The sequence below is a fragment of the Mytilus californianus genome, unplaced genomic scaffold, assembly GCF_021869535.1.
Source record: "Mytilus californianus isolate M0D057914Y unplaced genomic scaffold, xbMytCali1.0.p SCAF_8, whole genome shotgun sequence".
NCBI classification, from domain to species: Eukaryota; Metazoa; Mollusca; class Bivalvia; order Mytilida; family Mytilidae; genus Mytilus; species Mytilus californianus.
The window spans coordinates 12,673,151-12,697,650 of NW_026262734.1; the positions used below are offsets into that span (position 1 = coordinate 12,673,151).

General features: G+C 31.0%; 1 protein-coding gene across 1 annotated transcript; it reads left to right on the forward strand.

Moving 5' to 3' along the window:
• The first annotated feature begins 62 nt into the window (after window positions 1-62).
• LOC127710703 (uncharacterized) lies at window positions 63-23,618 on the forward strand. Its single transcript, XM_052216641.1, has 9 exons — window positions 63-329; window positions 2,729-2,770; window positions 4,154-4,320; window positions 5,989-6,073; window positions 8,427-8,553; window positions 10,198-10,248; window positions 16,404-16,531; window positions 18,436-18,486; window positions 20,122-23,618. The coding sequence occupies exons 1-9, from the start codon at window positions 141-143 to the stop codon at window positions 20,269-20,271; spliced, it is 990 nt and encodes a 329-aa protein (XP_052072601.1). The 5' UTR covers window positions 63-140; the 3' UTR covers window positions 20,272-23,618.
• Window positions 23,619-24,500: the final 882 nt, after the last annotated feature.

Here is a 24,500-nt window from a genome sequence, read left to right on the forward strand (position 1 = left end):
ATCATTAAAGACTAATGAAAACTCGGAAGAGGTCCGAATGTCTTAAAAAAGTGCCATCCTAAGGAAAGATAACTCCACTTAAGTAAACAGATACTTTTGACAGGTAGAAATATTGCACCTGTTAACACCTTCTACACAAAATGGCATCAGCAATCAGGACGACGATAACAGACATTAGGAAAGCACATGAACGTTTGAAACCATACATTCACCATACTCCAGTGTTCACTAGTTCTACCTTTGACAAGTTAATTGGCAGAAAAGCATTTTTTAAAGCTGAAAATTTACAGAAAACTGGCTCTTTTAAAGCTAGAGGTGCATTAAATTCTGTAAGATATTTTTATGTTGACTAGGTTACATAAATTTATATTTTAAAGACTTGCACTACAGTAAATGTAACTGGAGAGCATGATTCTTCTTACAAAATCACATTGTCTTAACCAGAACTCAAACCCGGGATCTCTGTATTACAAGGCAGCACTCTAACTGACTGAGTTAAAGAAGTACTTCCCAAGCTCAACCGCTTATAGCTGACTAAGTATTTAGCACTAGACATAATGAGTAATCAACCAATAGACAAGTTGCTAGATATAGAAAGGAAGACACAAGATTTATGCTACCATTTACACATGAAGCGTACACAACTTTTATGTGATATCAAGTGACATGAAAATATAACAGTAATATTAAAAATAGTCTGAACAGTCTGCATGGGATGCCAAGCTAACTGGTTCAGTCTATAAATATCAGCATAAAAGATAATGCTATATAATTTTAACATTTGCCTTGGCAGGGCACCTATTGACTAGAAATCGTTAGGTTGTAAAATTTTTATTTATTCATATTGGTGAATCAAAGTGCCGTAATTTGTAACGTGTGAATAATATTTTTAATTTTTTTTTTATTAATATCTTTTAAAATATCATCAAAGACATTATAAACTTTTATTTTATTCACTTTAACTAACTAATTTTATTTTAAAATTATATATTTTCATATCGTAAATATAAAAATATCCGCTTTTTCGGTTAAGTATTTAAAATTTTAATACTCATTCGATAAGTGGAGTGCTCCGATAAAACGGAGGAATATACCAGAACAGAACAGAACAGAACATGTGCTAAGAGAAGCAAATCCCGTCAAACTTAAAAAGAGGCTAGCTGTGCCAAGGTAGTCCAAATAATTATGACGTCTTCAAAGGATAATTTAAATTTTTGCTGTGACGCTTTTCAAGACGTCATAATTATTTGAACCAGTGCCAAGGGAGCGATAAAAAATCAAACTGAGGATTATAAAATAGAGGCAGAAGATACCAAGGAAAAATTCAAAACTCATATTTCTAAGAGAAACTGACAAACAAGTCTAACTGAGTGACACAAACCCACCCAAATACCGGTGTTATCTCAGGTGCTTCAGGAGGGTAAGTAGAACCTGCTCCACATGTGACACCCATCTAATAGTCCTTATAGCATATTCATTTTGGATAGATGTGGTCTGCACAAATCCTTAGATATGTCTGTCTTACCAGTTTTCCTAACTAGCATCTGTAAAATACTGTTTAAAAAGTAGTTCATTACTGAACATATATTAATCAGAACTGAGTGTATACAGAATTAAATTGTTGGTCACAAGATATTTAAGAGAGTCTCCTGAAACCCTTCTACTGTTTGACAGTTCAATATGTCATGTATGTTGAGAGTTCCAATCACAGTTTGTTCTCTGATTTTTTTGCAAATGTCTGTGTTACAACTATATATAGCTTTATTGATTTACATATTGATCTAGAGTGTTGCTGATTGACTTTTATGATGTTCTCAGGCCATCCTGATGTTCTCAGATAGGATGGCCAGTAGAATAAGAATAAACTGTGAAATGAAATACAACATATAAAGTAACATGGTAAATAAACATGAAGAAACCACTGTATGAAAGATTGATTTTTAAGGAAAATTTATGTTTTAGACACATTCTGAAATTTTGTACTACTGAGCAATCCACTTTTACAAACAACTTTTAAAAATGATTTCATGTGAAATTTTGTTTCAAGATGGAACACCTAGTTTCTAGAGTGACTCTTAACCTTCACAATGAAAATTGTTTGATTAGGAAAATAAATGTATCAAATTCACTTTCTTCTTTTTTTCATACTAAATAGAAAGTCATCAAATTTAAGGTAGACTTATTGAAAAAACTTGGCATTCATAACCTAAATGGCTTTTTTTGTTTGATGAGTAGATCAGGCTCAGTTGAACCATATTACATGTAGATTGCCTAACAAGTAGCTCAGACTCAGTTGAACCATTACATGAAGGTTGCCTAATAAGTAGTTTAGGCTCAGTTAAACCATTACATGTAGGTTAATTGCCTGACAAGTAGTTCAGGCTCAGTTGAACCAATAGGTTGCCTGACAAGTATTTCAGGATCAGGTGAACCATTACCAATAGGTTATATGTCAAGTAGTTCAGGCTCAGTTGAACCAATAGGTTGCCTGACAAGTATTTCAGGATCAGGTAAACCATTACCAATAGGCTGTCTGACAAGTAGTTCAGGCTCAGTTGAACCAATAGGTTGCCTGATACGTATTTCAGGATCATGTGAAACAAAAGGTCATAATGTTCGTTATTTTTCTTTTGTTTTGTCTAGATTGTAATTATGACTTGTGATGTCATAATTTAAGGTGTAACTTATAAAAGAAAATCTAGATTGTAGACTTGTGATGTCATTTCAGGTGTTACTATTAAAAGAAAAGAATCCAGCATTACCTGGTGTTGTAAGTTTTTTTTCTTCTTCTTTTAAGAATGTATTAAAAAATTACAGTATTGCAAAATGTCAGAGTAACAGTGATATAGTAATACATCTACAATGAAGTAGCAATCTCCAATGTGGCAAAATGACTGGTTTAGGGGTGTCTGCTTGGCTGTTAATGATGTATAAATTTGCAACCACTACTGATTTAATTCGTCATGTTTTATCTGACATGTCTGATGCCCATTATCATGATTATGGAATATTGAAACTTTCTTTGTATTAGTTGTAACATTTTTGAAAAGATTCACATGTAGTCAAATAGTTTTCTGACCAGACTAGTTATGCATTAGTTATCCTAGCCTCCACGTCTATTAATTTTCATAACTTCCTTCATTGAATAGTTTGTTCTTTTCAAACAATTATGCATGTTATATTTCTTTTTTATTCTGAATAAATTATTAAGGAATAAAAGGAGATGAGGGATACACATCAAGCAACCCAACAACCCCAACAACCAAAAGACATCTAGATATCAACATACAGTCTTCAACAATAGAAACTAAGACAGGTGTCTATACACTATGCAAAGCACTAAAGAGTTGTGAATAAATTACAAAGAAAATAACAAAGATCTGCCATGGAAATCAAACATTATTAAAAATATCAATCCTGATAAATCAGCTACTTGTTTGCTAAATATTTACTATGAATTTTTATTTTAAATAAAAGGTTAAAAAAATAATTGAAATAATAGAAGAGAAATCCTTATCCTTTATGCATGTTTTATTAATATTTAATGTCTGTTTATATAACCATTATTTCATGGTTATTTTTTATTTCTGTGTGTTGATATCAAATTTTATGAGATTTTTAATTTGTTTTCATCAGGGTTTCCTCTTGTATAAATATACCCAAGTCAGGAGCCTCTGGCCTTTGTTAGTCTTGTATCATTTTTAATTTTAGTTTCCTGTGTAAAATTTGGAGTTTAGTATGACGTCCATTATCACTGAACTAGTATACATATTTGTTTAAGGGCCAGCTGAAGGACGCCTTTGGGTGCGGGAGTTTCTCGCTGCATTGAAGACCCATTGGTGGCCTTCGGCTGTTGTCTGCTCTATGGTCGGGTTGTTGTCTCTTTGACACATTCCCTATTTCCATTCTCAATTTTATTTTAATTTGTTATAGACACTTGATTTTAATTTACATTTAAATATATCTTAAAACATATAAAGCAAATAATATCATATAATAATGTTAGATATATTGTAAGGCCAGATGCATATTCCTTACATAATTTATTTTCTAAAATTTTGTCTTGGTATCAATAGCCTAGTTCATTTGTAAAAACGTTTTTAATTAATGAAAGTTTTTCATGTTTATATTAAAAGATAATTTTATTACACAGGTAACCCACAGCAGTGGTAATCATGGACAAGGCTTAGCTTGGGCAGCTAAAACAGCTGGTGTTAAATGCTGTGTTGTGGTTCCTAACAATGCACCCAAATCTAAGGCTGAAGCAATAAAGGGTTATGGTGCTGAACTTGTATGGTGTGAACCTACTCCAAAGGACAGGTATTATATAGTAAACATTAAGGAAGCATTTGAATATATTGATAAATTCCGAGTTTAATATATTTATATTTTTTTTTTAACATTGAGTGGGACACCACGGCGAAAAGGAGAAGAGAAAACATTTGGATCCACCAGCTCTATACTATAGAATCTGAAAGGCTCAATGAAAAAGACGAGAAAAGATGCAGGAAAGATAAAGAATAATTTATTATGTAGCATCGTCCTTAACATCTCTGTTATATTGGCCAATGGACGTTGCAAACTTACCTTAACTTCAACAATAAATAATCTTGAACATCATTCAAATTTTGAATTTATTTATAGCAGCAAAAATTCACTGTACAATGAGCTGCACAAGTTTCTTATCTGCATCCGATTTCACCTGGATAGATGCATGCTCAATGAAGCTAGTTTGTCTAACAAAATATTGCATTGATTTTTTTATCGCATTGTAAATATTTTTAACATTTTAATAGTTACATACTAAAAAGTGTGTTAAAATTAGATTCTTAGGCAATTTATATATATTTTGTATATATAGATTCCACTGCATTCCTACTCTAGAATTGAATTTTCAAATTTAAAATGCAAGGCTTGATGACACCAGGTAATGCAGCAAATGTCAAGTTGCAGTAACTGGATTATGTCACAGATTTTTATATTTCTGGCTATAACTTTGACATGTTGAAATGGAACTTACAATAAAAATGTATCTGTTTTACATGTATATCTATTCACTGAAATACCATTGAACAAATATTCCTGAAATGAATGTACATTTGAAAGTAAATTTAACTGTCCAAAGTGGAGAATTGTGTATGGCATGTGATATAATGGTGAAATCTATTCTAGACTATGAATATATAATGACAAAAAGTATAGAAATATGTTGACAAACTTTAAACATTCTTTTTCAAAGATCTGCAAAAAATATATATATAGTGTGGGGGATAGACAGAAAAATTAGAATTGTGGCACAGCATGCTTCGATTCTATTTTTAATTACAATTAGTTTTGTTAAAATTTGTAAGCAAATGATATAGGAATTTAGTAACACACTTTTCCTTACATCAGACTTGTACATGTCATATATATAGTATTTTAAGTGGAATACCCAAACTAACAGATATTGTTTATCTTTGTCGACTATCAATTATTATTAAATATATAAGATTAATTGAAAATTTTGAATAACCAATAATCATAACAGCACCATCTATAAATAAATGTATTGTGTTCTTCCTGTGACATCAGGTATGATCAAATTTGTATGTTACATCATAATAGTAAAATTAATGGAAGCAAGAAAATTTGACTTCATTGATGATTTTTTTACCAATGAACAACTGAGAACAACAGAACTACAATTTGATTATCAAAAATTAATCAGCAGGTGTGGGAAGGTATTATAAAAAATTAATCAGCAGGTGTGGGAAGGTATAAATGAATAAGAATTAGATGATTTTTTTTTCATATCTAAAGACGAAAAAATGTAAATCTTTTTAACAATGTCCGAAGATTGGAGAGTTTCAAAATTATATCTGATGAGTACTTATTTATAAACCATATTTTATAGTATACATGAACTATCTATGGAAAAGATTAATTTTTGGGCATGTATTTATAAACATTTTTGTAAAATCATTTTATAAAAAGTTTTCTTTTTAGGGAGGAAACATGTGCCAGAATGGCCAAAGAGAAAGGATTAGAAATTGTTCCACCTTATGACCATTATAATGTGATTGCAGGACAGGTATAGACCATTTCAATATATAAGAGGGTGGTAAAGGGTTATTTACGTGCAACATGTTTTGCCATTTTTATTTTACGTGCAGCCATGAAAAAGGTTCGTTATTCACCATGTTTCGTGAAATCGGTAAAAAGATCAACATGCAAGAAATTTTTAATTGTTCGTTCATCGTGAAATGGCAATTTTATTTCGTGTTCTTCTGTGCAGATACCCCCCCCCCCCCCCCTTTACGCCCCTCATATAACACTGACATTGCAGACAAATTATTGCATAAATTTAAATATTACATAGGTTGCAATGAATTACCGTGATTTCCCAGTGAAATAAAAACTGACAATTTTACATGTGAAATAAATCTGATCATTTCACTCCTCTGATGTCACACAAAAATGGGTGTTGTCAAGACGTTGTCGATAACATTGCATCAAAACAATAGAGAATTCATAAAAAAAAATCTAGTTCCTTTCATTTTCAACACTTTATTAGTCCCCTACCGATGAAGTCGAAGGGGACTTTAGGTTTGCACTCTGTCCGTCTGTCTGTCTGTCTGTCCGTCCGTCCGTCCGTCCGTCCGTCCGTCCGTCTATCTGTCCATCTGTCAGTCCGGCAAATCAGTTTTCCAGACTTTTTTTCTTCATGCTTGAAGATAGTGATTTGATATTTGGTTTATTGATTTATCATGACAAGTTACAGCTCATGGTCAATTTTCACGATTTAAGCTTTTCTCTTTGTTCAGTTAAAGCCCTTTCCCTGGAATTCAATTTTTGATAAAATACTTATTAATTAGTAGATTTCTGTTTAAAGGGAAATAACTCATTTTTTAAAAGACTTTTAAAAGACAAAATGATATTTTGGATTTTTTTCCTTTTCTTTAGTAAATTGTTTTGAAGAATTTAGTGGTAGGTTTGTTTGTCATTCTTGAAGATATTGATTTGATAATTAGTATATAGTTTTATCATGGCAAGTTACAGATCAAGTTGGAATTTTGTTCCAGTCTGATAATTTTGTGCAGAGTTATGGTCTTTGGACATAGAAAATTCACTTAAATAATCAGTTTTCAACAGTTTTTTTCGTCATGCTTGGAGATATTGACTTGATATTTGTTATATAGTTTACACCATGACAAGTTATAGACCAAGTTAGAATTTCGTTCCATTACAATGAATTTGTAACCGATAGGGGACTATGTATTGCCATGCAATACTCACAGAATGCTTGTTTTCATTAAGAAGTCCATGGTCAACGTAATAAAAAGAATAACTAATCCTAGAACTAAAATATTAAAATATATTGAACTTGTGACAGAACAACACTGATAATTAACTCAAATGCTACACACATTCGTGAATTAATGTGCTGTATGGCCCCTCGTTGAATATTTTTCTATATTTTAATTCTTGGATTTGTTATTCTATTATTCTATCATTCTTTTAATGACAAAGTAGATCTCCGGTTTGATCAAACATTAGTAAATTGACGTCACATTTACTTACATTTTTGTGAAAATTTAGAAGAACAAATATGTCCTTTATATTTTCTCTACCTGAGAAGAGCATTTTAATTCATAAATCCATTTGCATTTTTACATCCACAGAAATACTTGACTTAGAAAATCAAATGGTTTGATAATGTGATTAATCATATTATTTTAAGAACAAAAAAATCTATAATGCTATTATGGAAAACTAAAAGAATTCTTTCGGTGAAGGTCATCTCTCATACAAAGAAGTATTTTATTCTTTGCAAAGATAAAGAATTCTTAGTAAAATAATTTGTTTTAAATTATCTCTGTTAAAATATGTATATTTGAAGAAGTATAATTAATGGCGCTTTCTGTGCTACTATTTTGATCAGTGAAGAAAACCAGGCACCTGCTGTAATCCGCATTGACCTCAGGGGTATCTTACTAGTAGTATCATGTTCTGGTTATTGTCTGTATTGTTATTGGATTGCACCTTGTTATATTCAACTTATGGAAAACCTCAAACTTGTAGTGATAGGTCAAATCTGTACAGGTAGATGGTGAAAATTACATAATCAATAGACCACCGGACCATTGAGGTAAAGGTAGATTGTTATCAACTCAGGATAATCTATAATTCGATCTAACTCTTGAATCTATTTCTATGATGATTGAGTTTACTTATGTGATATAAGAATAAGAAGATGTGGTATGATTGCCAACGAGACAACTCTCCACCAGAAACCAAATGATGTAGAAATTAGCAACTGTAGGTCACCATACGGCATTCTGTGATATTCCTTTCGATAGAAATTGCTATGTTTAATCTGTCTGTGAGGCCTCTTATTTTGAATAGTTACGTCTGAAATTATGTAACTCCTTGCTTATTTTCAGGGCACTCTTGCTTTAGAATTAATGGAGCAGGTACCAGACTTAGATGCTATTCTGGTACCAATAAGTGGTGGTGGTATGATTTCTGGGATAGCTATTGCTGCTAAAAGTGTCAAAGAAGATGTTAAAGGTATGAGCTATAAAGTTAATCTGTCTTATTTCAGTGCTGTGGATTTGTAATCTGTGCCTCAATAAAGAAATTATTAAAAGTGAACCTCATAGACAAACTAAAGAATTTTTACATAGAAAGGAAAACTTGTGTATCACTATAAGATATTATACATTTATTTCCCGTGCCTGAGGGAGATATGAAGATTTGTTCACCCAAGAAAATTCATATTTCCTGAGGGCCCCGCCCGAGGGAAATATGACTTTTCGAGGGTGAAGAAATCCTCATATCTCCCTAAGTCAAGGGAAATGAATGTTTTATTCCACTGCCTATACTTTGTTTACTACCAAGTAACTGAACATAAAACAATAATTTATATACATTTTTCTTAACCACTTGTTTTCATAACTAAACACGACATAATTTAAAACATTGATAAACAGTGCCGATCAAAAGATAATTATCTATTTTACGTCTGAAATAATTTTGAACACGATAGTGACTTTACCATCGCAATTTAAAAACGTTCAAAACATTTCTTATATTAACCGCGCGTAACGTCGCACGGGCAAGTCCCGATGTTCAGAGTGGAATATGATACTCAGAGGGGAATATGAAGTTTTGTTCAGTGTCACGTGGAATGGTCTCAACCAATCAAACATTGATTTAGCTATCAAATTTAATATACAGTGGAATAATATAAGTTATATAACATAATTTCATTATTTATGACATTTATGCAGTAAAAATATTACAACATTTCTTAAGCTTATTGATTGAAAATACCAAATGCAAGTATACTGCAGTTTCACAGAGCAATCAATTTGTTAATATAGAAAAATAAAGAGATGAGGTAGGATTGCCATGAAACAATTATCCACCAGAGACTAATGGACTCTTATTCAGTAGTGATTGAGCAGAAACTGATCACTCATCAGCAAGCATTACAACCTTTATCATGTTGCCTGACAGGAAAGCTGTAGAGAACTATAGGGATCACTTCTTTCATTTTATGTTTTCAGCATCTTACTTTTTTACTGATAAAAAAAATGGTTTTACATACTTCTATCAATTTTGTACAGACCTGCTGTTTAAAAAATATAGGGTTTCCTATGCCAAAACATAGATCTTGCTATTACTGCTTATATTTATATTATTAAGAGATGGCAGGATACATATGTCTTCATTTGAAGATTCACACCAGGGGCGGATCCAGGATTTTAGGTTGGGGGTGCAAACTTAAATTTTTTGGCGATTGGAGGCGAAAGTTTTTTGAGGTAAAATTATCGAAATATTCTTTATTAAGCTGAGGAAAACCCATGCTTTGCAAAATTTAGGGGGGAGGCACGCCTACCACACCCGCGCCTGAATCCGCCCCAGCACACACACTTGGAATCTTAACCATCATGTCTTTGAATTAAAAATCCGTTGTCACTTTGAATGTTTACTATATTTGTAAACATTTAACATTTACTATACATAATGAACAGCTTCAGAGAGTTATGTGAACTTTGTTGTTATTTGTAATGGTAACAAAATTGTTATTACATGATCATCTATAATAAATGCCAGAAAATTGTTAGTTACTAGTAATTAAAAATTGTGATTCATAAGAATGCTACATGAATCTGTACCTCTTTCTTTTTTTTTAATTATTTTTCACAGTGTTTGCAGTAGAGCCAGAAGGAAAGATGGTTGAATCATGTCTTAAAGAGGGTATGTATCAGAATTTGATTATGTTTTGTTTTTATTCTTTTTAGTCCCCTACCGACGAAGTCGAAGGGGACTTTAGGTTTGCACTCCGTCCGTCTGTCCGTCTGCCCATCTGTCCGTCTGTCCATCCGTCAGTCTGGCAAATCAGCTTTCCACACTTTTTTTCTTCGTTCTTGAAGATATTGCAGTGTTCTCCCCAGGATTTTTTTATAGCGCTGTGGTAAGCTCGCGATATAAGATTGATTCACCTTTCGCATTTGCTATGTAATGTTACATTTACTTACAAGCCATGTTGGTTGTACTCTATTAAAAAGAAAAAGACCTGCATTTTAATATACATATATATATATATATGCAATATTACAAATGAAAATAAGTTGCATTTTTATTATATTAAGCTTTTAATTAAAATGCCTAGATAATTTTAATAATTTGATTTCATTACTTAATATCCTTCTCCATCTTTTCTTATAAGAGTGATTATGTACAATGTAGCACAGTAGGTATACCTTTTCTCTTACTTTTAGTTGTTTAAATTAACTAGTTATGCATTTCCTTAACAGCTTCATAATTAACTGACACTAGTTTAAAAAGTTCCCAATGGCCAAATTGGACTGTTTTCATTTATTTTTTTTAATATTTACATCTTTCAAATTAAAAATTCAAAACTAAAATCAGTATTTTATTTCATATCAAAGGAAAAAGTGGATCACCCTTTCTATAAATAATTAAATGTTAATGCAGACATGTTTAAGTAAAGGCTAACATACATGTACTTCCAAGATGCATCTAATAGAAACCTCATTTTGTTTAATGATGTTTGTTTATTATTTAAGGTAGTTTAGAATGAAAAATTATATTTGCCAATTCAAACATAAATACCATTTTAAAGGTTGTGTTTGATAACTTTATAAATGTTTGAATTGTTGCCACCAAAATTATTTGACAAGATTTGACAGTACTTCTTTTAGTACTTTTCCCGCCTAAATTGTCTCCCTTCTACAACTTTCACTTCCTGTTTAAACTTTGAGCAAATGGATGCTTCTACTTATCATTAAATGCCATTTCATATCCAAGCAATCCCCTGTTAATATTAATTTTAAAATCCCATTTAATTGACATTTATTGATAATTGCATGGCATAACACAATAATTTGAATTTATTTATGCGATTTTGGTTTGTTTTATCCTCTATTCGATTTTGAAAAAAAACGATGCAAGGACAAAAAATCGTAAAATACGGGATTGTAATGAATCCCTGGACATCGGGAATACTTCCTTCAAGCCATGAAGGTTCACCAGTTTAGTTGTAAGGGGACGACCATTTGATATTCTGGGGGGGGCCAGGAGGATTTTGAAAATAAATAACTCAGCCTTGATAATCACAAAAATAAATGGTTTGTTCTGTGGTAGTTTGAAAATAAATAACCTGACTTGCAATGTATTAAAAATAAATAACTCGGCAGGTCTATTTGAGAGCATGAGATTGCACCAGATTCTTCATAAAATTCAACTTTTTTTTCAAAAAAAATCGGGAATCACTTCCCAAATCTTTGAATAATAAAAGTATAAATATTATTTAAAATTCTTGAAATGTCTGAAAAATGGGTTTCATTTAACTTGAGGTATATTGTCTCAGGAACACTTAACTCACTTTTATTACATATGGCAGTAACTACATTCAGGCAAATGCCTCATGTAGGAAATTTCAAAACCAAAAGCTTGTCTTCATATCAAATTGTTTTCACGGCAAGTGTCTTGCAAGAAGCAAGTTCTGTTCTCCCTCAGACGTAGCTCCTGTTTTTACGGGATCAATGTTTCTTATTTATTTGTCTTTTGTTCATTGATTGCCCTTCTGTATTCTGTTAGTGTTGCATTCCTTTTGTAATTTAGTAATTTTGTTATTAACTTGATCAAGAGTTTAAAAAAAACAGCAGCCACAAACTTAACTATGTGAATTAAATTTTTGCTTTATCTTTGTCTTTTGATGTTGTTCCTTAAAACTTAAGTCTTACACTGAATCTATACATGTTGCTTTGAGACCAAAATATTGTCAAAAAATGATTAAAACAGAACTTTCATTTTCAGATTAAGAAAGGGTATGGGAAACACATTTTGCATCATTAGTTCTATAGCAACTTGGGGCCTTCAGCGGCTCCAAAACCCTTCAAATTTTTTTTAGCCTCGCTCCGCTCGGCATAAATGATTTGCAATACTTTTAAAAGACACTAATTACAGCCAAACTTTAATATCTTGTATGTATGCAATACATGTATATGCAGTTGGGAATTCAAAAGATTCATTTCTACAGATGATGATGATTAATTCTGATTAAATGGTACATAATGATTGGACTATTCATGTATTATTTAAAATAAAAAATGAATTTAAAAATTGAGTGTTTTCAAATATTATAAATATAGTTGTGAAAATAAATAATCAGTCCCTTGCTTTAATGAAAATGAAAAATCTTGCTTCAACAGTGCAGAAAATAGATAATCTGTCCTCTTAGTTTACAAAAATAAATAACCGATCAAAAACAAATCCTCCTGGCCCCCCCCAGAATATCAAATGGTCGTCCCCTAACCACTAAACAGTAATGAAATAATCGTAAATGATTGAAAAAATAGACGGAAGACCACGTTGTCAGAGAAAGGGTAAACCTTTCCTTAAATACTTTGGGAATGATTGATTGAGCACTATCCACCTATTTCATGAAGTTTATTTTTATTCTTAAAGGTGAAAAACTCGGGGAAATAAATAGTTCTTTTTGACAGTTCGAGATCTGCCAATGACGCCATTTTGTTCTTTCATTGAACTGATCCCTCCCATATTAGACTTTGAAGGGTCTCTAAAAACACCGCAAAGGACCTCCTTTGTGCACAAAGGAGCACAAAGGACCACAAAGGAGTTTGATATGAGCACAAAGGACCTGAAATTCATTTCAAAACATAAAAAATATTATAATTCACGAAGAAAAATGTAAAAAAAAAAATCAATTTCAATAAAAATTGCGATTTTAGGTTAATAATGTACGATTTTTAGTTATCACCGGTATCGGTTTGGAACCGACTTTATATCCGGGTTAAGTGATAGTTCGTGTATGTGAATTTTTAAATAGTTTGAATATATTAACATAAATGATAAAAATGTCAATTATTATTCTTGATATTTTATTGTTGTAATTTTTTAAGGGTAAAGCATTACCAAAACTTCGAAAATTATATAGGATAGCAATGTGTTGTTGTTGTTTTTTGTTGTCTCATATATCATTACTTTGTTTTCTTACGTATGATAATATTTTTAAGTGAAGTATAAGAAAGTCAAAACTTTATATTTCCAATTATGATTTATTAAGATAAAACAAACATGATAAATAAATACATATGATTTAACAATAACATTTAAAATTTTGGTTTTGTCCTCACTGCAGCTGTCCTTGGCCGGTGACGTTGACCAGGCTTCTTGGCGAGACGTTTAACCTTCGGTATCGCAAAACCATTTGCCGCTCTTAACATATAGTCACTAAACTTTTTGTCACTGGCAAGCTCCCTGTAAAGCACTTCTTTTTCAATTTGGGAAAGACTCTGCCATTTGGAATGTTGTATTCTGTGTTTCTTGAAATTTCCAAAAAGTTCATAATTGCCGTTGCCAATTATACTGCGTCTTAAATCTGTGTGGTGAAGTTGTATCACATTGTAAATTTTATCTAAAAGTTCTGGTAATTAATGAGGTTTCCAGTTCAGTGCTACCTTAAACCGGTGGTTCATGGACTCACAGTTATTGTTTGTCCAGAGTCTGTTAGAGTCATATTTGCGATTGGGTTGATTAACATAATTGAACAAGCGGTTTTTAAGTCTTATCTCATAATAATTGACAAAACACGGAAAGCTGTTACAAAGTTCATTGGACTTGGTGTCGAAATCTATGCATGGTGTCATCAGCTGTATTGAGAGTGATTCATGTTGAATTTGTATAGCTTTGAATGTTTCAGTGAAGAACTCTCTTATTTTATATAATTTTATTTCTGATAAAATTTTGAGTAAAATGGTTTATATTTCTCATCTTTTTAACTTTAATAGAAGACGTCTTTGATCGACGCTTGTAAGATCTATATTTAGAAAACTTGTATATTTTGCATATGTCTGAAGTTTTTTTTGTTTTGTTTTTTAATATATTAATACATATAATTGTTTTTTTCAACAATGTTATTGTTTTTAAAGACGGTCGTTGAACGCTGATAATTAACTGTAAAAAATATATAACGCTTTGTTCATCCCAAGCGCAATCAAGTCCTCATTATACAAAACTTATTAATTGTGAAATTGAAATCTTTACAAACAGTGTTAGCTTAATTTTTTCTCTCCGGTTTAATGTCCAGTCTTTATTTATATGTTCATGTTTTCTCAATACTTTTCAATATATAATTATAGGTATAGTAACATCTTATCGATAATGGCCGTAATCTTATGCATATCCGTACCGGTTACGGAACACGGTTTCGTAAATCTTCAACTTTATACCGATTTAACTCGAGTATTTTAATAAAAATTAATATTTTTTTCGTGAGAAATGTCTTTCCCCCCATTTAATAAACAATTTCAGGTCCTTTGTGCACTTATCAAACTCCTTTGTGGTCCTTTGTGCTCCTTTGTGCACAAAGGAGGTCCTTTGCGGTGTTTTTAGAGACCGGACTTTGAAAGGTTAATAATCGATCTCCGACAAATCCCCAGTTGATCACGTGATCGAAATTATACAGCTAAACATTGGAAATTTGAAAAACAATAGCGCTGATATCTGATTGGATAGCGCTGCGGTCTGCCCAATAGCCACGCGCTGAAATGCGATTGCGCTTAATACCGCAGCGCTAAAACGGCCTGGGGAGAACACTGTATTGATTTGATATTTGGTATATAGTTTTATCATGACAAGTTATAGATCAAATTCGAATTTTGTTCTGGTCTGATGATTTAGTCCAGAGTTATGGACCATAACTCCGGACCATATCTAGTTTTAGAGTACTATGTTAAACCATATTTCTGTACAAAGGGAGATAACTCATTTTTTAAAAGACATTCTTTGTTAAATTATTTGAAGAATTTTTTGACAGGTTTGTTTGTTATTTAGTATAAACTAATTTTCTGAATGCTATATATATAACAAAAATTTATGAAGAGAAATCCTTTAATTAAATAATAATCTATTTTTATTAATGTATATATTTCAATACATTACATTGTGTAGATAAAAGTTGTTGACATTTTATAGATAAGTTACAAATCTATATTAGTTTGTGACAAATGAAAGAAAAAATATTTGGAACTATTAATTATATCTGATTATAATTTGAAAATAGATATACACTGTATTACATCATATCTAATTTTAGAGAACTATTAATCATATCTAATGTTTTTTTCATCATGCTTATAAGATATTGATTAATAATTAGTATATAGGTTTATCATGACAAGTTACAGATCAAGTTCAAATTTTTTTTTCGGTCTAATAATTTTGTGCAGAGTTATGGTCCTTGGACTTGAAAAATTCACTCATATAATCAGTTTTCCACACTGTGTTAGTCATGCTTGAAGAAATTGACATGATATTTACTTTTTGTTTACATCAAGACAAGTTATAGAACAAGTTAGCATTTTGTTCCAGTATAATGAATTTTTACCCGGTAGGGGACTATGTATTGCCATGCAATACTCTCAGAATGCTTGTTCTTTTTAGAAGTGATTTGTATTATTTCTTATACATATACTTTTATTAATTGAATAATTGATCCTGCCCATATATTTTTTTTTTAAATTAATTTATTATGACATAAATTGCAGTTTAGTTTCATGTGTTTCCCTTTCAATATAGTTTTGCCATGTTCAGTTTCTGGATGTTTTTTTTTAATTTATTTTGCAATTGAAATTTGATGTTAAGATGACCAGACTTTGTTCCTTATGTTTACAATTATTTATACTTACAATAATTGTGTACATTGTTGATAGATCTGGTTTTATTTGTGAAAAAAATAACAATATGTTCTGGAATGCTTTAAAAGGAGAATGTAATTATGGTACTAAATTATTGAAACGTTACAGCAAAATCTGTAAAAAATGAATTCTTAAGTTTGTTGCTGATGTTTTGTATAATTATTTCAGGTAAAAGACTTTGGCCTAATCCACCTAGATTTTTAAGCACAATAGCCGATGGTATTAGACTACAACAGTTGGGTCATCTGACCTTCCCAATAATGTTAGATCTGGTGGAGAAAGATGTGTTCACAATTGTAAGTCATGTAAAAGTGTTTGCGAAAGAAATTACTGAATTTGAAATAACAACACTTTCGTAAAATCTATGAAGTCATTTTAAAGGCGAAGGCATAATACATCAGCATTGTGGAAAAATATGTTAAGAAATAAATAGATTTGAAAAGAATGGATGTGGTGATTCTATTTTTGACACAAAATTAAAACAAGCACTTGACAAAAGTCAAAGCAAAATTTAAAAAAAAACAGTACTTTGAGTAATATTTGTTTTATTTAGCATTGGGAAATTTTTTTTTTCAAACTGCATAAAAGTGAAGTAGAAATAATAAGGACTCAAAAATATTTTGGCAAAATTGTATTTGAGATTTTTTTATGTAAAAAGATATCGAGATATTTAGTGGGTAGCTGGGCATTTTTTTTAATGCATTGCCTTGGGAAAATCCAGAGGATTACAAATTTAAGGCAAGTTGAAAATATGAATGGCTGCCATCCTAAGATATCCATTCAGTAACGTTTTGACTTTGTTCAGGTTAATTACAAAAAGGAGAATTAAAACAAGTTAAAAGCTATAGGAACTGTTAGCAAAGCTAAAAAAATAATACAAACCCATCATTTTTAGGATATTTATTTTGTGGATAATAGACGATTTTAAAATTCATGCAGTTTCCCGTACATTTCCTATGTCACAATGCTTATGTTATTACGTCACAGTAAAAATAGATTGTTCAATGACGTCATTGACCTTAGGTCAGTCAATATAACTCATTCATAAAAACCAACTGTTTTAGTCTTTGATTTATGATTTTTTTATTAGTTGTTATTGGCTTTGAACTAGCTGTCAGTAACTGCAAGTACTGTCAGATCTATACTTAGTGTCTTTTTTGTTGTGGGGATGGATAAATACCCTGTCATGTCCAGTTTGTTTGAAGTTTTTCTGCAATGTATCGATCTGATGAGTAAAACCTTCTTCAACTGATTTTTATAGTTTGTTCTTATGTTGTGCTGTTACACCACTGTCCCAGGTTAGGGGGAGGGTTGAGCACTCACAAACATGTTTAACCATGCCATGTTCTTTATGTGCCTGTCCCAAGTCACTAGCCTGTACTTGAGTTGTTGTCGTCGTTTCATGTCTGTCGTTTGTTTTTCTTAAATTGTTTTTTTTATAAATTAGGCCGTTAGTTTTCTCAATTGAATTGTTTCATATTTTTCATGTCGGGGCCTTTTATGGCCAACTATATTGTATGGGTTTTTCTCATTGTTGAAGGCTGTACGGTTGCCTATAATTGCATACATCCACTTCATTTGAACTTGGGTGGATAGTTGTCTCCTTTTTTATATGGAGATTGGTCTATAGGTTGCACTTCTGTAAATATAGACAATGCAATTTCCCATAGGAAAACCCTTTACGGCTAAAACTGTGCCACTTTTACTATGAAGTTTTTAAAAAATTATATCCTAGGATGGAAAGTTGATATGCACTACTATTTTATTCAAAGTTTAAAACATAAGGCTGTGGGGCGTGGGCATATCTCCAAGATTTATATGTCCCGAACTTTTAAGAGTTTAAACTTATACTAAAATTCTTTACTACCCCTCCCTTCTCTTCTGGTCTTTCTCAGAATTCAATTTCGCCGCTATCCATGTGTATTTATACTGGTAACATTCCCAAGTTATGTCTCTATGAGATGAAGCATAGAGATCATATCTGGGAACCAGTACAAACAAAACAAAATATCTATGAATATTATATATCTCCCCAAAAGAGGCGTGGTTTGTGAAACAGCTGTATTTACAAAGTGCAACCTATACAAGCCTGTAAGTGAAATTCTGAGATTTTTGATGAAATTTTTACAACACTAGGCTAAATTATGCTTATTAGTAACTATTTTTTATACATGTATAGCTACTTATTTTATTTTTACAGAAAGATGAAGATATGAAAGAAGGAATGAAGTTCTCTTTCCAGCATATGAAGGTAATTAGAAAATCTTCACTCACACTTTAATTTTCTACATTTATAGATATGAAATTATATACTTCTCCATATTCAATTAAAAGTTTGATTTCTTTATACGACTGCAAGTATATTGGTATCATGTCGTCGGCGTCAGCGTCGTCCGAAGACATTTGGTTTCTGGACAATAACTTTAGTTTAAGTGTATGGATCTCTATGAAATTTAATCAAAAGGTTCAGTAACAAAAAAGAAAGGTTGGGATTGTTTTTGGGGGTGATGGTCCCAACCATTTAGGAATTAGGGGCCAAAAAGGGGCAAAAACAAGCATTTTTCTAGTTTCAGGACAATAACTTGTGTATAAGTGTTTTGATTGCTCTGAAATTGTACCACAAGGTTCAATACCACAAGTAGAAGGTAGAAGGTTGGGATTCATTTTGGGGGTAATTGCCCAAACCGTTCAGGAATAAGGGGCAAAAAAGGGTCTAAAACAAGCATTTTTCTAGTTTTCAGACAATACTTGTGTTTAAGTGTATGGATGTCTCTTTTAAAATTTGTACCACATTTTACAAAAAGAAAATTATTTTTTTGGAAGGGGAGTAAATTTTTTTTTGGGGGGGGGGGGGGGGCAATTTTTTTTCCTCAAAAGAAAATTCTCTTTAAATATTTTTTTTGGAGGGGGTAAAAAAAAAAATTTTTTTGGGGGGTCCATTTTTTTTTCCTCAAGATTTAAGAAATTGTCAATTTTCCAATTGTGGGGGTCACAATTTATTTTGCTAATTCTTTGTATTAGGTCTGAAAACAGATTTACTAAGTATTGCGCAACAGCACAGTGTATTGCACAACAGCAAGAAATCTTCAATTGAATATAAATTCAAATCATACAACCAATTTCAAGTTCTTTGACTACATATATTCTGTGTCAGAAACCTTTAATGTGTCAAATATTTAATTACAATTCAAATTCAGACCTGTATCAAGCTTGAATATTGTGTCCATTTTTGCCCCTACTGTTCAGGGTTGGAACTCTGTGGTTTTATCCAGCTGCACTCGGCAAAGCAGTTTATTTTAGATTGGTGCAACATTTCAACCTAGTGCTTCCTCTGCCCACAATATAGTTTAATATAAAGTAATATGGATTTACATTTCTTCACATATAATCAAATACTGCATTGGTTACAAAAGACTTTCTCACATGACCAAATCAGGAATTTAAATGTTGAGCGAAGTATCAATTTTTATGCCGCCCCCCCCCCCCCCCCCCCCCCCCCTGCCGTCACCAGAAGGTGCATTAAGTGTCACCATTATTTATCGGTACTTACGTCCCAAAATTGGTTTCCATTCTCTAACTTCAAGTTGCCTCAACCAAATATTATGAAACTTATACACAATGCTTATTACCACAAAACACAAATTTTGGTGTGTCACTTTTACCATTCTCGAGTTATGCCCCTTTAAAAAGGTATATGCAAGCAGAGGTACCATCTGTGTCCCATGGACACATTCTTCATTTATCTATGTAGAATTTGGGAAAACCAACGAATTCAAATATCCATGAAAATACAATTTTTTTCTAAATTCACGAAAAATTGGTACCCACGAAAAATGAAGGAATCTACAGAACACTTCAATTGATGGGCCATTAATTTCTATTTCAGTTGGTTATAGAAGCAGCTTCTGGGGCAGCAGTAGCTGCAGCGATGTCCGACAAACTACGGAGCATGGACCCTAGTATAAAGAATATCGGTGTTATATTGTGTGGTGGTAATGTAGACATCAACAAATTACCATGGTACAGTCAAAGTTAAAGATATGATACCAACGGACTGACAAAGATTCATGTTTATTGTTACCAACCGACTGTCAAAGACAAATGTTTATTGTTACCAACCGACTGTCAAAGACAAATGTTTATTGTTACCAACCGACTGTCAAAGACAAATGTTTATTGTCAAGACCATAAATATTGAAATCCTTTTCATTTAAGGTGGTACCCAACACCTTGACTTATATTAATTTGGCTCGTTTAATTTTCCTAAAATTTTGACAAAATGTTTACTTTGACCCTTTGACAAAAATATAAAAATTTCAAATAATTTGAACCAACCACTTTATCAGAAAAATTTCACTGGTTATATTGCAGTTTGACAAACACTAATTTTAATCATTGAGAAGCTTAATATTTCCTTAACAATACAACGTGATTAAAACGTTTAGTTGATTTTTACAGAGTTATCTCCCTGTAGTGTTAGGTACCACCTTAATATACTATAACAGCATTTATTTTATGAAAATTTACATATTTTATTTAAAAGGATAATGTTTACTGTTAAGACCACATATATTGATTTAATATACTGTTATTAGCCAAGATATATTATTACAGCATTTATTTTATAAAAATTTACATTTTTTATTTTTAAAGAATAAGTTTACCTATATATTTTGTCATATAATTTAAAAAAAAAACAGCTACCATTCATCTTTTTTATGGAGCATTTTTTTTTCCAAAAAAATGTTTGATTCTAAATTTCTTGAAAAAAATGTCAATTTGTTTCAGAAGGGAAGTGAAAAAATAGCTTGTTCCAAATAAGAATTTGTTGGCGGGGAAGGGGGATACAATGCTGACTTTCAAAATTTGTATTTGTATAATTGAAAAAAATTATTTGTTTTTGATTAAAGTCAAAAAAATTTGTTGTCCAGAAAAAAAAAAAATGCAACCTACAAAAGATTATTGATTGGGGCTGAAGTTGTTTAATATTACAGGAATCGTAATTTATATTTGTGTTAACAAGCCATTAGTTTAAGCCAAAGTTAATTCATGTCCATAAAAGTGGTCTGTAAATTAAGATTAATAGGGTAGTTTTACTGATACCTATCATTCATGATACTTAGTTAAAGCAAAGTTTTTCTGGTGTGTTAATCGAACTTAAAGCAAAATATATATACGTGATGCTAAAATAAAAAGTATATGGAATTTCATTTTTTTCCCCTTAAAATTTTGATTATAAAAAATTAGGTCAAGAGAAGTATTTTCATAAATATAGATTTCACCACTACATCAAGTGTGATATGATATTTCTCCACTCGAGGCACTTGAATTTTCAAATTTTAAATGCAAGGCCTGCCGAACTTTTTGAATATTTAAAATTTAACTGTTGAGAGGGGAGAAGAATTGTATTGCACAAGATTAGGGGGTGAAATTGTTTTCTCCAATGATATTTAGCCAATATGTCTACAAACTTTTTCACTGATCTGCAAAAAAGATGTGTTCTTTACATGTGACGTCATCAGGCAAGAACAACAAGAACATTTGACGTCATAATTAAATTTTGACTAATAAAAAACCGATATCAAACTTACCACATATTGATTATAAAAAAAAAATAATCAAACTTTCAGTAATATAAAAATAATCAAACTTTCAGTAATATAAAAATAATCAAACTTTCAGTAATATAAAAATAATCAAACTTTCAGTAATATAAAAAAAATCAAACTTTCAGTAATATAAAAATAATCAAACTTTCAGTAATATAAAAATAATCAAACTTTCAGTAATATAAAAATAATCAAACTGTCAGTAATATAAAAATAATCAAACTTTCAGTAATATAAAATTAATCAAACTTTCAGTAAAAGTATAAATCATATAAGAATTAGAGAAATGGTATTTTACAATCAAAATAAAATGTGCAATATATAACAAATATTATATATCTTGTTTAGAAATGTTTTAAGTTACAACATTTATCAAGACTAGCATATGATAGCATTATTCAAATGACAGCAGGCATATGATGTAAGCATTGAGATATATCTTTGTTTTCATTGGATTTAAGGGATTTTCCCTGAGTTTGATATTGCTATACTATTTATATGTTAAAAACGGGTTCTTGTTATTTGGGATTTGGATACATGTATATGACTAATATATGAATGTGAAATTCTTTGGCGGTTAAAAGGGTGGAGTTCCATTTACTATATAAAGAAATTGGTTGAGCTGATAATTCATTTAAGGTGCTTATAGTCACTACAACAAACAGTTTGCCTTTTATTTGAATATGGATCATATAGACTTTTTAAAATAGATATAAGAAGATCTGGTATGAGTGCCAATGAGACAACTCTCCATCCAAGTCAAAATTTATAAAAGTAAACCATTATAGGTCAAAGTACGGTCTTCAACACGGAGCCTTGGCTCACACCGAACAGCAAGCTATAAAGGGCCCCAAAAATTACTTATGTAAAACCATTCAAACGGGAAAACCAATGGTCTAATCTATATAAAAGACGAGAAACGAGAAACACTTATGAACCACATCAACAAACAACAACTACTGAACATCAGATTCCTGATAAGTTCATTAACATATAATGATGTGTTGCACAATTTGTTGTATGAAATGTCAATTTGAATATTGTTATTAAATTATGTTAGATTAATATGTTATTATACATTGTTTGCAAGAGAAAACAAATAACTGGAGCAACCAATATTATATTAGAGTTTTGTCTTATTTATACTTAGGAATTTAGTAAAGAATTACTTTAAATTCAGACAAACATTCGGAGGGAGAATTTAATTACAGTTTATAACTATAGATTAAAGATACACTTCTCAGTAAATTTTTTGAAACTTTTTTTGAATTTTATTATGACATTCATAATGTCCTTGGCAAGTTTCTGAAATCTTTAAATGATTTCAAAGTTTCACAGATCAGTAGTATGATTCTCATAACAGTATAGCAATTTAAGATTTTCAATTTTTTTTTTAAGTTTATTTTAAAAGAAATGAATAACTTATTTTTATAAGAAATCTTTATAAATGAAATGTGAAATTGTTTTTTACATCAAATGGATGTGTATTGTAACCACTAAGCTAACCAAACCAAGCTCCAGCTTCCTGGGAATTTTTCACATTTTCCAGTATCCCAAACATATATATTGAATACTGATAATTAAATTATTTGAGGTTGTGTTCATTAAGTCTTGTTTTATTATACATGGTCAGTATGATGTCTTCAATGTAAGATATTGTGATATTATAGGATATTATATTGTTATGGTGCTTTAATTGTTATAGATTAACATTGTTAATTATTTATATAATTTTATATCTGAGAATTACATTTTAATAATAAATAATACAATAGATAAATGTTTATTTATTAAAATGCCAGTTATGTAATTATGAAGTCAGCGTACATCATTTTAGAGGGCGCTTTGAAGAAGGTTTGAGAGATATGAACCATATCCAGATCTCAGTCAATTTAATGTGAACAAGGAATGTTCAATTGTCACCATATTCTTATTTCCCCACTTAATTTATTCTTTGGCCAGCAAAAGAAATATGTTTAACCAGAATTGTTTTACCTTAATGATTGTGAAAGTAAAAATGTCTACCATGTAGTTAAGAAGGATAATAAAGAAACTGAAGAAAGCCAGTGGCTGAAACGTTTTAAAAATGGTTTATTTACTACAATAATGTAATACATGTTCCCTATTGGAATTTTGAGACGAATTGTTTTAGATAATTGAGAGAAACACATGTCTCTACAGTCTACATCAAAGCTATGGTCTCTGTGTTAACCTGTGGGAAATATAGGATTTCAAATGTATTGAAAAAAGCATATAATCATGTTATAAAAGTAACAAGAAAATGACCTGGAGGTCAAAGGTAAAGAACAAAGATCATGTCCAATAGTACATGACATAAGCAATACAATACTTATAGATATATGTTCAAGACACACCAGTATTCTAGTTAACGTTTCAGTATACAGATTCCTTTCTCAAGACACATCGAACTTCTTGTTTAACTTTCAGCGTACAGTTTCCCTTCCAAAAACACATTCAACTTCTAGTTAACCTTTCAGTATACATTTTGCCTTCTCAAGACACATCCGACTTTTTGTTAACCTTTCAGTATACAGTTTCCTTCCCAAAACACATTCTATTTCTAGTTAACCTTTTAGTGTAGTTTCCTGTCTCAAAACACATCCGACTTCTAGTTAACCTTTCAGTATACATTTTC